Source organism: Linepithema humile, chromosome 4 (genome assembly GCF_040581485.1).
Source record: "Linepithema humile isolate Giens D197 chromosome 4, Lhum_UNIL_v1.0, whole genome shotgun sequence".
NCBI classification, from domain to species: domain Eukaryota; kingdom Metazoa; phylum Arthropoda; class Insecta; order Hymenoptera; family Formicidae; genus Linepithema; species Linepithema humile.
Window position 1 is genome coordinate 22,995,879 of NC_090131.1, and position 16,847 is coordinate 23,012,725.

At 31.2% G+C, this 16,847-nt stretch overlaps 6 protein-coding genes across 8 annotated transcripts in view; 4 read left to right on the forward strand and 2 right to left on the reverse strand.

Annotated features, from left to right (window-relative positions):
- The first annotated feature begins 787 nt into the window (after positions 1-787).
- Positions 788-3,424, forward strand: LOC105672648 (dnaJ homolog subfamily C member 10). The gene is made up of 6 exons (XM_012367723.2): positions 788-1,032; positions 1,433-1,618; positions 1,807-1,945; positions 2,027-2,188; positions 2,329-2,454; positions 2,543-3,424. Exons 1-6 carry the CDS (start codon positions 906-908, stop codon positions 2,691-2,693), a joined length of 891 nt encoding a protein of 296 aa, XP_012223146.1. The 5' UTR covers positions 788-905; the 3' UTR covers positions 2,694-3,424.
- On the reverse strand, positions 1,655-5,648 carry LOC105672598 (ELMO domain-containing protein 2). Its single transcript, XM_012367641.2, has one exon. The coding sequence runs from the start codon at positions 5,376-5,378 to the stop codon at positions 4,440-4,442; it is 939 nt and encodes a 312-aa protein (XP_012223064.2). The 5' UTR covers positions 5,379-5,648; the 3' UTR covers positions 1,655-4,439.
- A 532-nt stretch (positions 5,649-6,180) lies between these two features.
- blp (mitochondrial import inner membrane translocase subunit Tim16) lies at positions 6,181-6,994 on the forward strand. The gene has a single exon (XM_012367642.2). It carries the CDS (start codon positions 6,484-6,486, stop codon positions 6,895-6,897), a length of 414 nt encoding a protein of 137 aa, XP_012223065.1. The 5' UTR covers positions 6,181-6,483; the 3' UTR covers positions 6,898-6,994.
- Positions 6,995-7,206: 212 nt separating this feature from the next.
- Positions 7,207-10,747, reverse strand: Exd2 (Exonuclease 3'-5' domain-containing 2). The gene is made up of 7 exons (XM_012367636.2): positions 9,972-10,747; positions 9,232-9,373; positions 8,828-9,127; positions 8,604-8,728; positions 8,092-8,501; positions 7,605-7,972; positions 7,207-7,511 (listed from the first exon to the last, which is right to left on the reverse strand). Exons 1-7 carry the CDS (start codon positions 10,274-10,276, stop codon positions 7,311-7,313), a joined length of 1,851 nt encoding a protein of 616 aa, XP_012223059.1. The 5' UTR covers positions 10,277-10,747; the 3' UTR covers positions 7,207-7,310.
- A 228-nt stretch (positions 10,748-10,975) lies between these two features.
- On the forward strand, positions 10,976-14,805 carry LOC105672597 (52 kDa repressor of the inhibitor of the protein kinase-like). 3 transcript variants are annotated; one of them, XM_012367638.2, is made up of 5 exons: positions 10,976-11,276; positions 11,349-11,506; positions 11,867-11,994; positions 12,068-12,762; positions 12,980-14,805. In XM_012367638.2, exons 1-5 carry the CDS (start codon positions 11,182-11,184, stop codon positions 13,350-13,352), a joined length of 1,449 nt encoding a protein of 482 aa, XP_012223061.1. In that variant the 5' UTR covers positions 10,976-11,181; the 3' UTR covers positions 13,353-14,805. The 3 variants fall into 3 exon arrangements, with proteins under 3 accessions (XP_012223061.1, XP_012223060.1, XP_012223063.1); XM_012367637.2 differs by having other exon boundaries at positions 10,985-11,276; positions 11,346-11,506; XM_012367640.2 differs by having other exon boundaries at positions 10,986-11,276; positions 11,346-11,506; positions 12,068-12,299; positions 12,980-13,123.
- Positions 14,806-15,068: 263 nt separating this feature from the next.
- RhoBTB (Rho-related BTB domain containing) overlaps positions 15,069-16,847 on the forward strand; it is a 65,089-nt gene continuing 63,310 nt past the window's right edge. The window contains exons 1-2 of the mRNA XM_067353384.1: positions 15,069-15,612; positions 15,880-15,919. The gene's annotated coding sequence lies outside the window, so the exon portion shown is untranslated. The remainder of the gene's footprint in view (positions 15,613-15,879; positions 15,920-16,847) is intronic.

Genomic DNA, 16,847 nt, shown 5'->3' on the forward strand with positions numbered 1-16,847 from the left:
TGGATGAAGCCATTTTTTATACGCCTCCAGCACACAAAATTCTGCATGAATGAGATGGTTATCAAAATCTATTGACCATATATCATTGATATGGCGCTTTTTTATAGCAAAAGTTCAATGGACTATTGATTCATCAGCATACGAAACGTTATATGGTATAACTTATATCAAGCATACCTCTATTTTCAACTTTAGTAACTTTTTTTTAATTCATATACAATTTTTTCTAATCATGTTTTGCTACCAATGTGTTATATTTAATTGTAACACGTATGTAAAAATAATTCTATCCTTTTTTAATGAAAAGTAAGTAGTATAATTTAATTTAATTTTTTTTTAGTAGTATAACTCAATATCTAGTCAGGTTTTTTCTTGGATAGGGCAATAAGCACTTTTTGGATGCAATAAATGATCAATAGCTGTAGATAATAAATATTTTTTCGGCACAATGGAGTATCCGTGATTAATTTACTCTACTCTTAATATATTATTAAATATATTATTAAATAATATATCAAAATTGTCTGCTTTTTATATATTTTTAATATATTTAAATATTTTGAAAAAAACAAGAATAAGTAAATAGGTTTAATATAATTTTACATATTCTTTTGTTAAAGAGAGGTTCTTCTTAAATATTTTCATTATGTCACTAGTTAAAAAGAAACGCAGTTAGAAGAGGCATTTTATTGTTATAAAAATGTTCAATAGCATCTCTCAAACTGAACCGCCGCCTGCATTGTGACCACCGTTCGTCACTGACAGATGGAGCTCCTCTGCATCTTCTCTATCTCTCTCATTTATTCCACTACCTCTCGGACCATACATGAACCGAGTTTGACGTGTACAGGTTGCCGGTGAACATATTTCATGTATCATCATCAATCTTTTCACGAGAATTAACAATGTTACGAATAGCGTTTTTAATTGTGATATGCATTTTTTCTGGTGTACACGCGAGTCTTGAAACAGTGCATGATGAAGAACTCCTGAATCTCATAAAAACAGAAAAATATGTCGTCGCCCTGTTTAGTAAGTTTGTTTTTTTCTCTTTTGGTCATCTGGATAAACAGCAGAGAAATATGACTGATTAATAAAAGAAGACATTGAAAAGACTAGATGTTATGTATTGATTATATGCAACATTATTTATATATATATCTTTATGTTATAAATTAATTGATAACACTGATTTTATTTTTTTTAAATACTTTTAATATTTCAAAATCAACTCATTCTTTAGATAGTAATCCTAAAAATTCATTATATACTTGACTACTTTGATAAAACATAATTTTACTATGTTTATGAATATTACGTAAACTATGAAGTGCTTCATTTTTGTCTTCTAATAGATACTCAATGAAATACTCAACAGGATTTTAAAATACTTTTAATATTATACTTATTAATGTGATAATTTTACTCACAGCAAGAAAAGACTGTCCGGAATGCGAAAATTATGAAAACGAATTGATTCAATTGCGTGAAGATTTGGTGGATTCCTTATCTGCATGGATCGTGAAGACTGTTGATAGTCAATTACTTCAATTATACAGTATCGATAAAGAACCAGCTCTATTGTTCTTCCGACATGGGATTCCATTGTTATATGATGGTACGTTCTTCATAAAGAATACAAATAATGCTTAGATATGTTTTTTGATCATTTAATTATTCCTTGATAATACATTATGTTTTATCATTCCACGTACATGTGATATGTCACTAAATATACTTTTATTTCTGAGTGTACTTATAACTTTATAGTTGTACTATAAATTTATACTGCACCTTCTTTTCTAGGACGTTTGAACGATGAAGAAATATTAACTATGTTTACGGAAAATAAAGTACCCGCAGTAAAGGAACTTACGGATGATACATTTGAGCATTTAACTCAAGCGAGTAGCGGTGCTACAACTGGTGACTGGTTTGTTATGTTGTAAGTCTACTTCTACTTGTAATCTAGTAATCAGTTGATTCGCTTATAAATAACATACGTTCTAATCATGTACCGCATCAGTTATAGCACAGATTGCGCACGATGCTTGCGTATGATCGCGAGATGGGAGACAGTTGCTGCAAAGCTCAAGCAGAGGGTAAACGTAGCACTTATTAATAAATCCACAACTGGGGTTTCCACAGCCAGGAGATTTAATGTTTATAACACTCCGCAATTTATATTGTAAGCGTACATATAAATCAGTGTTTGTAATATCTTACAAATAGGATGTTTATAATGTTATAATTGTGCATATGATAAAGACAAGCGCAAGTTATCAAAATAGCATAATACATTAACATATTTATTTTGTACTTATATAGCTTCAGACTTGGCAAGATGTACCGGTACGATACAGGAAGGTACGATATTAATTCTCTTGTATCATTTGCCAAGGAATGGTACAAAAATGTAAAAGCAGAAAAAGTGCCTGTGCCTCAAAGTCCCTTGTAAGTTTGATGATGCATGTAACTAGTTTATGATTTTCGTTTCAAGCTATTTATAAGTTTGTACATTAATGTATAATTTTTTTTCCAGTGATGATTTCACACAAATGATCGCAAACTTTCTTCGTGATAATCCATGGATACTTAAATTAGGCAGTATTTGTATTGGGATACTAGTTGTTATTACAGCCGTATCTAAATTTAAGCATAAACCAGAAACTCCACAGAAGAAAGAAAAATAAGCTTATTGCATTTAAGTTGCCAAAGAAATATGGATATTTCTCCATACCGAATATTGTCTACATATCTAAAAATAGTGTTTGATTGTACATTACGTTATTGTAACGTGTAATGTTAAATTTAATAATGCAAAACTTTACGAATCTATGTGTCTTCTTCAAGATTTAAATTACAAGTTTAATGAAATAATTTAAAAATTGCGATTATTTCAATGAAGATATAAATGATATTATTGTAAAATTAAGTGTATTTAATATTTCTCAAATTATCTGAAGATCGATTATGAAAGGCAAATATCCTGTTTATAACAACCTAATGTACAAACATTTGTGTTAATCCTGGCGCAGCAAAAAATAGATAATTTTTTTTCTTAAGATGTATTTGAGTAAATATGTACGTAATGTGGTACAGAGAACGTCTATGCGATGGTAGTCGACTTAAAAAATGCAAAGCAATGTTATTAAAATTGTTAAAGAACAAAAGCCAAGCTTTATCGGGAAAATATTATACAATTATTATTGCGCACAATGCATTCCATCAATTATAAATGACATTATGTTCTGCTCTTTGAGATTTTATTACTGCTTTTTTCTTAGTTTTGTATGAGCAATTTGTAAATAGATCATATTTCATTAAAATAAAAATTTAAAAAACATAGTTTTGTTAGATTGTAGCAATAACAATCTTGTATGTATAAATTTTTTACAGAAATATATCTTTGATGCAAAAAATATTTTTGGTGTCAATCTTGAGATTCCGAACTTTTTGAGATTTAAACATAAATTACTTTAATCACTTTTAATAGTCCTTTATTAATGTGCAAAAATAACATTAATTTTATTAAAAATTTTCTGTTTTATATCCAATATGTGTTTGACAAGCGTTTGCACTTTCATAACTATCGAAAAGTACCTTTTGCATATTCATAATACACATACATATATGTAACAAACTTAATATAAATTTTTAAAACGTTATAGCTTTTTGTAATTAAAAAATTAAATGCATGAGGCACACTTGATAATGCCCATAAAATTGTTTACTAAATTATTTAGTGGTGGATCTAACATTTTTCAGTTGTCTAAAGTTAATATTAAAATCAAAATCTATGGTTTAAAAATAGGAACATATAGTAGGGCATATAGAAAGATATAATTAACGTGAAAATTAAAATTGAAGACAAAACTAAAAAATATAGTGATATATATCACTATATAACTGTGCATTAGAGATTTCTTAATCCTAAAACCCTGAAGTTTAAATTTTATTTATATAGATCCGTCACTAAATATTTAAAAATTTCAACTTTGATACAATTATCTAAATTAATATAAATAATAATATATTCTAATTATTATAATTGCCACAAATTATAGTTGCTCTAAATTTTATACTATTATGCAATTTAATTATGTGATAAATACATATTTAATAAACAATGTGACCCTTTTTTCATAAATAATACCCACTTACATAAATTTGCATAAACTTAAAAAAAGAAAAATATAATAAAATATACGATATTAAGATTTTAATCACGTATATATTGCCAAAGTAAAAGCAGAAATCTCTGTAATGCGGAAATCTACCTATTATTTACTCAAATGTCATTTTAATATCACAACAAAGCTGACATTGTGTAAATATATAATAGAAAATAAATTTTACATATGCTAGTCCAAAAATTGCACTTATTTTTTATATAGCCATTTTGGTTTTCTTATATGTAAAAGGCATTTGTATTCGTGTTAAATATTGTCAACTGCCACATTTATCCTAAAAACTGTTGATGGATTAGTTAATGCCATTCTTATGCTCTTCTCAAACTTCTCTTGTATCGATGAGAATTCCATCATATTATTAGGTTTTGACTCGATCCAAAATCCATCAAATTCATAAAACAGGTAACAATAGAACTGATGAAAGGCACGAATCGTCGGCAGCGTTTTCGAGGAATTATATATGTGAGTTTTAGCGCTCCCATCTCTCAGTAACTTCAGAGCCATGCTTGTGAGATTTATACCAACAATGGCAAATGCGTAACCGTAACGTGGATGATTAGAATGGGACAACACATGCGTGGCCATGCTAGGATACTCTTGAGCAAAGTAAACGAGATTCTCCAGTCCCAAGATTCCCATTCCGCGAAAATCAGTCTTTGGATCGTCGCCTTGAAAGCCGATCTGTTGCCACTGCTTGGTCACCCTTGCTTCTAGAGGTTCATATGGCATCAATAAATTCCATAACTTGAGCAACAGTTGTTCATGGTCCGGATTGTCCGTACTGTATGGCGTCTTCCTGAGCTCCTCACACTCCACACACAACTGACGATAACCCCAGATCAATTCCACGCACTTACCGAACGATTTGGCAAAGTCCGGATGCGCCTTGGGATTTACCTTCTTGGTTACCAGCACAGTTCTAATGGCATCTTCCAGGATCTTGCGCTCGGTTTTCGTGGTTATTCCTCGTTTATCGGCGATGTCGTTCAGGTAAGCGACGAGAGTCCTAATGTTTGCATCGCGTGACCGCCCGAGGGATCCTTCGATAGCGAACACTCGCGCCGCTCCGGACGGTTGGACATAACAGATCCTTTGTAGCTCACACATCTGCGTGGTCCAGCGCAAGAATCCTTTTATCACGTGCCTGAAGTACCAGCACACCAAAGTCCAGATGTATTTGATCATGTTTGCTGTCACTGATTGATAACTCAGTCGGCTGATAATACCTGTCAAACGCGAAGAGTTACACACGCGAGAGTCTTACAAGCACCACATCGTCTTTACACGTCCCGCAATTCTCATCTCATCTTGATGATTGACTCTCATCGCTGCGTAAATCGATAATAAATAATATCTTGACTAAAATCGGTGGCGGCTGATAACCTCATCAATGTGTCTTCTAGCAAGGAACACAGGCGACGCAAAAAAGATTTGTTCTTTTTAGTTGCACTGGCTGTACTAGTGCAGACAGTGTACAACTGAAGCGTTCGTTTTAACGGAACTGACGTCAGACGTAGCTGTTCTTTTAAATTTAAATTTAGTTGCATTATATTAGTTTAAATATGTTTATTGAAAGCATTAAAAAAATATATATAAAGATTAATAATATATTTTTTAGTAATAAAGAATTTAATGAAAAATTGGTAATAGATAGGTCTTATCGCCGTAGAATGATGTTGCTTCTTATTCTTTTTGTCAACAAGTTGCATGTTTGATGCTGACTTTAAAAAAAAAAGTTTGTTTTTTTTCACATGTGAACTCGGCTTGCGAGCGTCAACAGATGCAACTTAGGGCCTGTCCAGACGAACTTGCATAGTCGCATAAACATATTGGTCCATAAGCAAATGCATAAGGAAATGGACCAATCAATTTCTTTATGCATATGTTTATGCGACTATCCAAGTTTGTCTGGATAGGCACTTAAGGTTCTTAAGGGCACATAAAAAAACGTAAGCAATAAAATTTAAACAGTAGGTATATTAGCCAATGACTACCTTACGTTTTCAAGAACACTTGACTGTGATTGGTCAATTTGCTTATTGCTTATGTTTTTCTATGTGTCGCGGTCCTTAACCGTCGTGCATGGAAGACAGGGTTAGGTTCCTCATGGTCGGAACGAAATGTCGTGCCGCTAATGCGTCGACAAGAATACAAATTTGCGTGGACGCACGTAATCTTGGAGCGGTGTCAAACAACCGAAAAAAAACGAGTGAGAAAATCATCGTTGCTGGCAGCGTGACAGCTCGTTCGCGTGCAAAGTACCGCAGTAAGCGGAAAGAGAGGTTAGGCCATGGCGAAGTACCTGATACAGATTATCGTGATGGGCACGCAGGTCATCGGTAAAGCTTTTGCACGTGCATTGCGTCAGGAGATCGCGGCGAGTCAAGAAGCGGCGCGAAGGGCAGGCGGTGGAAGACAAGGGGCACAACATGCTGCCGCTAATAACAGGACCGGACTCACACTGGATGAAGCTCTTCGCATCCTTAACGCAGAACGTTCCGACCAGACAGAAGTGATCGAGCAAAACTACAAATACCTCATGGAAGCTAACGACAGATTAAAGGGTGGCTCGTTCTATCTACAGTCTAAGGTTGTACGCGCTAAGGAGCGCATTGATGAGGAACTTAAATTTCAAAAAACAACAGCACCACCACCATCGTCTCAGTCGCAAACAGGCGGCGAAGAAGCTTCCAAGCAACCATAAAACTCACTTCTAGTCTAAATTTACTTATTTTAATTCTAGAAATTCTAGAAATCTGTATATAATAATTCATGATAAATAGTAAAGATGTTGAACAGAATGGTTTAAGTCTAGTTGTTGGTTTTTTATCTAGTGTAAAAATTTTCAGATATTTTGTAGTGTTAAAAACGTTAAATTAATTATAAATTAAAAATTCATATTTAATTTGATTTTTATAAAGAATAAATGATGTTTAGAAAATGATTTAGGAATTGGCAAATGTTGCATCATATTGGATAATGAATATAAGAGTTAGAATAAAATATAAAACTATTTAGATATATTATATATATATATTTGGAGATATATCGATTTATACAAGTCTGAAGTTCTCGCTCTTATACGAAACTTTTTCAATTAATTTTAAAATTACAGCGCTACTTTGTTAATCCCGCTACTTTCGCATCTTGCGGTTCAATTCTATTTTGTGCCTGGCGTATGATCAACCGCTCTTGATTGTGGCGTACAGACCATAAACTTGGCAAATATTTCGGTTGCATAGTGGTAAGGAAATGTTCCCTCCACATACGTTCTAATTCAACGAGTCCAGACTCTTGTTTTTGGAAATATTGTACCACCTATCATAAAAATGAGAAATTTTATATATAAATTTGCACACATATGTATATAAATTTTATGAACATTTGTTTTAAGTTTTTTTTTTTAAATACCTTTAAGCCATGTGGTTGATATTTGCACTGATTAACTGGCATCAGTGTGTTCTTTAGTTGTTCATTCAGGGCATTGAGCAGCTCTGGTGTAATCTTTTGCTGTCCCGTATGTTCTAATATATAATTTTCAAGCTCCTCGCGTCGCCGTTGAGGAATCAATAATCTATCCTGTAAGGCATTAACAGCCGAATGCAATTTTCGATAGTTGTTCATATATCGATCTCGTACGTGCGTCATTGGACCAATTAATGGTGCATCGCACATATCTGCTAGCTTTCTTCTGAGCTGCAGATCATGGTTATTGCTGATCTCATGACAGGCTGGACATAACAGTAACACATCGTGAGATTGATGTGCTTTCATTACCACTGAAAGAAATATCCAACACTTTAGATTACAGATACAAAAAACAATATATGATTATTACGTAATATAATTATATGTATTGCATGAGAACTGCATCGCTACGAAGATAAAAGATACTTACACGGGAAATATTTTCGATACTCTCGCGGCACGACGTTCTTCCTAATAAACTTCTCAGTGCATCCGCAGACCACGCACTGATTAACTTTCACCTGCGTATAATACTGCCCAACTTCTCCCAATGCACGACCAGATGGCTCAAAGTTTAATCTCACAGTATATGGATCTGTATTCACAAGTACTCCTAATTTTTTCGTAATATACCATTCTGCCTTTTTACGGTCACATGTACACAATATATCTCCGTCAGGCGCTTGTAAGTAACAATTATGATATAATGGTTTAACCCTTGTAGGTATCGTATTTTTACGTTCAGCATTATTGTTTTTATCCATTATTGGTGACTTTATGTTATTTAAAATCTTATTACTAGTAATGCTATCTACACTTGGTGATCGCAGAGCCTTGAACCTTAAACAGATGTATACTTATGTACTCTCTTTTTGTCTCTACATATGTGTACAATTTCTAAAATATAATTTATATAATTTATAAATTCATAAATTATCATACCTCGTATCAACTGTTCTAGCAGGCACGCCATGAATTCGCACATTAACATCTTCGCTCAATATATTACACAAATAAATCCATAATCTTTGCCATAATGAATATTTTGCTTTTTCTCTTTGCATTATCTGCAAGAAAATTCAAACAGAGAGTATTTATTATTAATTATTATTAATTTAGAATGATTATAATTAGATGAAAAAGTTGTTTTTAATCAATTTCCTTACTTTATGATAGATAATAACCGATGCTAGTGCATCACAAGCAGCGTATGCCACTTGTTCGTCGGACAGGGTGCTAACGTCCCAGTCGCCGCACCTCACTTCTGCTATTTTGTCCATCTCAAGATTAAGATACTCTAAACTCATGGCAGCTAAGCTTTTTCGGCTTGGCAGATGTAAGGCATCCGCTAAAGTTCTTAAATCAAGAGCTCCACTAACTCTACATCCATAATCCTTTACTATCTTTTGTCCATCTTCATATGAAGCGACTCCAACTTTAAGGATGTGTTTACTAGCTAGCAATTCCTGTGAACAAATTACAATAATTGTTATTAAAAATTCTCTTATGTAGATGATGGTATATATATATTTTTTTACAATATATACATTTTGTCAAATGTAATTCATACCTTGAGTTTAGTTGGAATATATCCAATTTTTCCAATGCGAAACAAAGCAACTACTCCATTGAAAGTGGCTAATTGTAACAAAGAAACGGATCCTTCTTTGACCCATTCGCAATCAAAACCCAAAACGCCATCAGACAGATTGCTGTAAAAAGAAAAGTACATATACAATAAATTAATAACTTTTCCATAATAAAATAATCATTACATACATTTTTATATAAAAAGTATGATTTGCAAAGCAGATTTTTAGAGATAAAAATAATTTTAGAAATATACATGTAAATTTATATTATAAGAAACGACTGAAAGAAAAAAGAAATTTATTGTTTTTAATTTCTTACAATAAAATTCATTTTATTACACACAAAAATTTACAAATTATAAGATGATAAATCGGAGGGTATTTTCCTTTCACAACGATATAACAATCGCGTATTAATTTTGCCACAAGTGTGATAGCATTATAAGTATTCCAGATCTTTCTCTAAGAATTTCAAGGACGCTACATATACTGTCTTCCATATACAATGAGAATCGCTATTCAACACAGCTCTCACAAAAAATGTAAACAATAGTTGAGATCGGCCGTTTCCATCGTATTATGAAGAGCAGCAAGACGTTCCAACATTTAATACTCGTACAATATATACATATAAATTAAAGATTATTATAATAAGCGGAAAATATTCCTTATTTTTTCGATTATTCCTTAAAACCGATAATAATATAATTGTACTTACCAACGAATACGCTGTACGGCGTAATCGCACTTCTCCGGAGAGTCTGCCAGGATAATCTTGTCTAATATAAGTTTAATTTCCTTATTGTCATCATTATTCTCATTGTTACTTTTAATATTATCATCGTGTTTATTGTTAGCATCGGATTTATTTTTCTTATTCTTATTTTTATTATCATCTCGAATTTTTATATTATCGTATAAGTTTTTGACGCTGTGAAGTACGTTGTTGCGATACTTCGACGCCAAGAAGACGAGCCCCACGGTCACGCAAACGAGGAACATGTTGTTACGCGCGGGAACCATTAATTAAATAGAAAAAATGCTCGAAGCACACAAAATTTGACTAAAAACCGATATGTACAATTTTTCGTTATCTTATACGATATACACGAGTAACTCGTTTATGTTACAGTTTTATAAATATCAAACGATTACTTAAGCGATCAAACTACCACGCTAACGATTACTTGGAAATAACTTAGGATATCAATTAATCACAGCGTAATAAACGTTTTAGACATTTATATAAAACCGAAATTAATAAATTAATTATAAATTAACGCGCATCATTCAGCATGATAAATCTACGAATATTTGAAAACACTGTCGCCCCTGCTCGCAGCTACGTGTAAAATAATCATGTCGGTGACCAGCTCCGATCCATCGAAATTTAACGAACGAGGTTCAAGGGACCCCGTAGCTGATAACAACAACCAGCGTACGCGGCTACGGGTATCACGCACGACTACAGGACGATTTCAATCGTGCACACTTTATCTGCCGTTAACGTGGTGTAATAGCATTAACATTGAAAGTGATCTCTCCGTTTTGATCCTGAAGCTAATCGATTCTTTCAATTGAAATTCTCGTTTGGTATAGAAACGAAATGATTCGCTGTGCTATTCTGATGTTCTCTTTCGATATATCGAACAAAAAGCAATTGGTCGTCGTGTTTACACGTGCGTTACCATTGGACGATGACTAGTATGGCGAACGTTTCTCGGCTGCCACGTAACGGTCATATTTATAGCACAGTTTTCCATCTATATTATATATAAAGTTTGTTTTTGCGCGTAAATCGCAGGTAGATTCAAGTTTTGTTTTTAGGTTATACATTATTTAGACACAAATAACGAATTACGAATATTAGTGATATTATCCATACGCTGCAAGAATTGCGGATACAGATATCCGAAGGATAGGATATAATGATAACCTGCGCAGCTAATGGTTGTCCTTCTACCCAGACCACGAAGATAGATGGCAATCTGATGTCATTTTTCGCTTTTCCAGAAGATGATCTGTGAGTATTTATTGTACTGCTATGATCTCTGTGTTGACGATAACTCACTGTTTTCATGATGGATTTCAGAAGAAAAAACCAATGGCTGCACAATTGCAATTCGGCATCAGGTGTCGTAAACGACAAACAGCCTCTGCATCTCTGCGAGTTACACTTCGAGAAAGAAAACTTCACTCCATCTAAAGATTTGAAGTCAAGTGCTGTTCCTACTCTGTTCGGTAAAATAGAAGGTTTGTAAGCCTAGTTGCAAGCTTATACTCCTCTCTGAAAATATGTTTGAATTATTATTTCAATGTTTTATAGAATATTCAATAAATATTAGATGTTTGACAATATGCGGAAAATTTATAATTATATCTATAGATTTGTCTACAATATTGTTTTAACAAAAGTAATTTCTTATTGATATTTTTAGGAATAACAATAACTTATAATTATTTATATTTAATAAATTTATTTGGAATATTTTACAATATATATAGTCAACTTTTTATATAATAATTCCAATGCAAGATCTCTATTCTATTTGTACATAAGTAATAAATTTATATAGTATGATATTACAATAATATATATGTATCTCTTTACAGGTCCTCCAATTAAACGTAAAATGGAAACTGCATTACAGACGACACCAGAAAAGATATCATTAAAACAGAAAAAATTAGATGAAGATACTTTAGTGACACCACCACAGAGTCCATTTACACAAGATAATGTAAATCTGCTTTCTTTTAGCCATATGTTGCTATATATTTAAAAAACGTTTATATTTTTATGTTATATTGCAGGTGGAAGATGCAATTAGTGGAAGTAAAACAATTGATTGTGCAATTAATGGTTCTGTTGCATCAAGCCTTGAACCACATGAAAACCTTCAGACAAAAGAGAAGACATATTGTCTGATCATACAAATTGATAAAGTACGATGTAAACCAGGCCCAATTGATAATGATGTGAAAGATTTATCAGAGAGAAAAAGTCAAACATTACAGACACTGGCTAAGAAAATCTGCGCTAAAGGTAGCTGCAAACTAAAAAGATGTATATACAACTCGAAACCAGCATTGCAGTGCAAAATATGTGATCAATATTATATTATAAAGGGTGAAGAGGAGAAAAGCTACCCTTGTTCTATATGTTCGAAAACTTTTCCTAATCCACAATCGTTGTATGTGCATATTAGAAAACATTTTATTTGCGACATGTGTCAAACGGAATGCAGCTCACAGATAATGTATGATAAACATGCAAAATTGCATGTTAGCACTGATCCATTACACCCATATAAATGCCATCAGTGTCTCAAGACATTTGAATTGAAAGAAGGCGTCAAGCAACATTGTTTGACTGAGCATTCAAAGACAAAATTGCAGAACACTTTATTTCATTTCGCTTCGCCTTCTGTAACTACAACAGTCTCTCAGCAAAATGATTACCGATGTACGAGCTGTAACATTAATTTAAAGAATGATCAAGCTTACAGGTAAACTATTTTTATATATAAATATCACTTTTTAAAAACTTGTCGCAAATATAATGTAAATAATAATCATTTTGTTGTAATAGTTGAAGTTTTGTTTTTGATGTTTTATATATATATATATATATATATATATATATATATATATATATATAAATATAATATATATGTTTTATACTATATTTTGTTCTTTTGGAATAATATTGGAAATATATTACAGGAACCATATAAATCTTCACAAAAAGAATGAAAGCTTGAGTAATATCAATATTAACGAAGCCAACAACATAATAGTACCAAATCCTTTGACTGGGAGTCAAATCGGTATTCTTCAACCAGTAAAGTTTAGTTGTCGAGTATGCTCAAAAGAATTTGATAATGTCAGAGAAGTTGATTTGCATACGAGGACTCATTTGGAAGATGTCGAAGAAGATCTTAAATGTAATATCTGTAAGAAATTTTTTAAAAGTAGCACGGCATTCAGTGAACATTTAAAGCATCATTTGTCACGTGCGTATCCTTGTCCAGTTTGTTCAAAAGCTTTTATTAATAGAACTACTTTAAAAATACACTTAAAAACTCATTCTGATTAGATTCATAGATTGTAATAAAATGGAACATCAAAAAAATTCACGTAAAATTTCAAATAAGTTATATTTTGAAAATAATATATGAATTTGAACTAATAATCTATGAATTATGGCTGTGTTCTGAAATTCACTGCCAGTACTGGAAAATCTATAGTTTACATTATGTATATTGTAAATTTTCAGTACTGGCAGTGAATTTCGAAACGCAGCCTATATATATTGACTTTTATTATTACATACAGCGTGTTCCATGGGAAGTTTCAGCAACTTCCCAGTTGCTGAAACTAATTAGCTGTTATTTTTAAACGCACATACAGGACAAAAAAAATAAAATATTTTCTAGCAGAGAACATTTTGCAGCTTTATTTACATATAAACTAAAAACAATCGGAGATATTTTTATTATTAAATAAATGTTTATAAATGCCAAATTTTTATTTTTATTATAATTCTGACGGTGCGTACGTTAAAAATATATACCATTAAAATTAGAAATATTTGGCATTTTTTATATAATAAACGTTTATTTAATGATGAAAATATTGTCTTTAGTTTATACGTAAATAAAACTACAAAATGTCTTCTGTTAAAAAATTTTTATTTTATTTTTCTTGCTTCCTATATGCGTTTAAAAATGATAGCTAATTAGTTAAGCAACTTTTCATGCGAAAATTTATATAATCTTATAATTTATAAATTTATATTTAATAAATTTTCTCTATATTAAATCCTTAAATATATTTTTCATAATGCATAGATTATTAATTTTGTGTTATTTTTCAGCATACAACTTGTTTGATTATGTTTTATGTGAACAAGTTTTTTTAAAACAGAATTCTTTCTATAAAACAAAATTTATTATTTTACAATAAAATACTTATATGTAAGCGCAATTCTTATTTTAAAATATAATTATCGCATGTTATAAATTATTTTAATTTTGTTGGAATAAATATAACTAGCGTTGATGAAATTTCTTTAATAATCTTATATTTTTCATTTAACTTTAATGAGACTTTAATTAGATGTCATTTATTTACGCTACCAAACAAACAGTATAGAGTATGCAATATTTGAAGCATATAATACATAGATGTGAATACCAGACTATATTACATGGATATTGTATTTATCCACAATTTCTTATAATTTCTCAACATTTTTGATTATATATCATGTTTTCTAGAAAATAGAAGCTGAAAACATAACATTTAAATGTTATCCCATTCAATACATAAATCAAGAAATTGACATTGCATTGTAAATGCAATGTTATTATAATTATGTATATATTTAAATTTTAATGTTCGATACCATTTATTTACGCTACCAAATGAACAAGTATAAAGTATATGTAATATTTGGAGTATGTAATACGTGGATGTAAATACCAGATTATACCATATTACATGAATGTAATAAAAATATAAATTTAAATAAGAAACAAATAATTATATCTGTTGTATCGCTTCACCTGCTGTAGATTTTGTCTTTGTTCCAAAATTTGGTGTACGCATCAATTTCATCGAAAAATTGAAAAATGTTAAAATCCCGCGCTTTTGTTAATTACATGCACTTCCGAGTGCAATCAACTTCACACAATTTGTACGCAGTGTCAATTGGCCAATATTGCCAATATTTCAATATCTCAATATTGGCAATATTGAAATATATCGATGCTGCGCGTCCTCTTTCAGTCTTTTTTATTCGTTCCTGCGCTATGTCTATTTGTAATGCAGAGTGCTAATTTATTTTAATTGTTAAAAGTGTACAAGTGTGAATTTTCGTTGGGAATGCCGAAAGTTGGGAGTGACGAGCGATTGCCGAAACGTATTATTTATCGTGTTTGCAATTAACGGCGTTTCATTTAATTACAAGATCGAAGCGCTGTAGATCCGCGGTTCATTGTCAGATGTAAAGCGGTAAAACATTTATGTTGTGAACATATCCGCATTTGATGGCCGCCAAAACGGTTATTGTTTTGCTCATTGTGAATGCATGTACAGTGTTGAGTGAATCGTTGAATATGTAAAGTGATAGTTCGTTATCAGTATAATTATGTATGCATTGCGATAAACAATGCATTTTGTGTATTGTACGCGCATGGCAAATACGTAGTTTGAATCGTGAGTCTCCCGTAAGTACAGGTTAATTTTCATCTGGTAGTGTAACTATGTCCGAGTTTCCGGATTTCTCGATGGATGCTGATGCAGGACAACTTCAACTGATGCAGCGAATAAAGCATACTGCAATACTTTAGTTGGTGAGTAATTATCTGTTTGTTGTTTGAATATATATATAATTATGATCGCATACATACACACACACACACACACGCACACATATATACAATTACAATTTGATTTATTGCATATTTAATAAATGAGATACTTACACACATTTATTGAATATTTATTAAAATTATTCATGTAATTTATGGTTTGTAATTACATATAATTGTTTTAATCCAAATGGAAATATATTATACTTTATAATTGACTAAGGTATATATTGTATATTAATTTTTTAGGTATAGCTGGAGAGCGTACTTGGCTAGGGTACAACGACCGGTGAGTGAATTTATTCATTATACGTACGTAATTACATAAACTGTTGATATCATCTATTGTTTTTTTCATTTGCCAATATTTATTATATGATTGCTAAAAACCGTATTTTAACAATCAGATGCTCATCTTTAATTTGTATTTTTTTAAATATACAATAAAATACGAAATTATTTTGTCTCTATTTTAATAATAAAAAATTTCAAATTTTGCATAAGTCAATTTGTTATTTTTATATTGTAAATTGTAAAGTTTTATGAAATATATATGAACATTGTACATAAAAGAAATTTTATGGAAATATAAATTATGGAAAATTGCATTTAGAAATTATAACTCTGAAGATATAAATTTTAAACTTATATTTAATATAATTTTGTATTATAAATATATTTTTTATTTAATCTTATTAATAAATTTAATCATTCAATGTTGAATTGTTAAAGTACGGTTTTAAATGTATAGTTTATGAATGCAAAAAGAATTGTCATTACTAATACAATTGCTTATATAGCAATTGATATATTTGAATCACTTTTATACGCGTATTAAAATTTGTTAATTATCAAACTGTTAAAATTTGAAAAATTTTTTAAATACAACGATCTTCGCGAAAAAAGCCTCTCTTGTAGTAGCTAAAAAAATATTGATATATTTTTTCTAAACTGCAAATTTGTTATTCGAAGAATTTTAACTATTTATACGCATTTGCCTTTCATGTGCCGTGGCATGAATTTGTAATTTCTGAAAGTAAACTACGGTTAACTTTTGTTCTGTAATACGCGTAACAAATTCTGTAAGCGCGAGTATTTAATATTTATCGGCTCTTTGACGGAATTATTATAATAGCAGTCCAAGGCGAAATTTGCAGTGGTGAAGCAAATTGTGACACCTCGTCTTGCGACACCTACTAAATACAATTGCTTGTTCA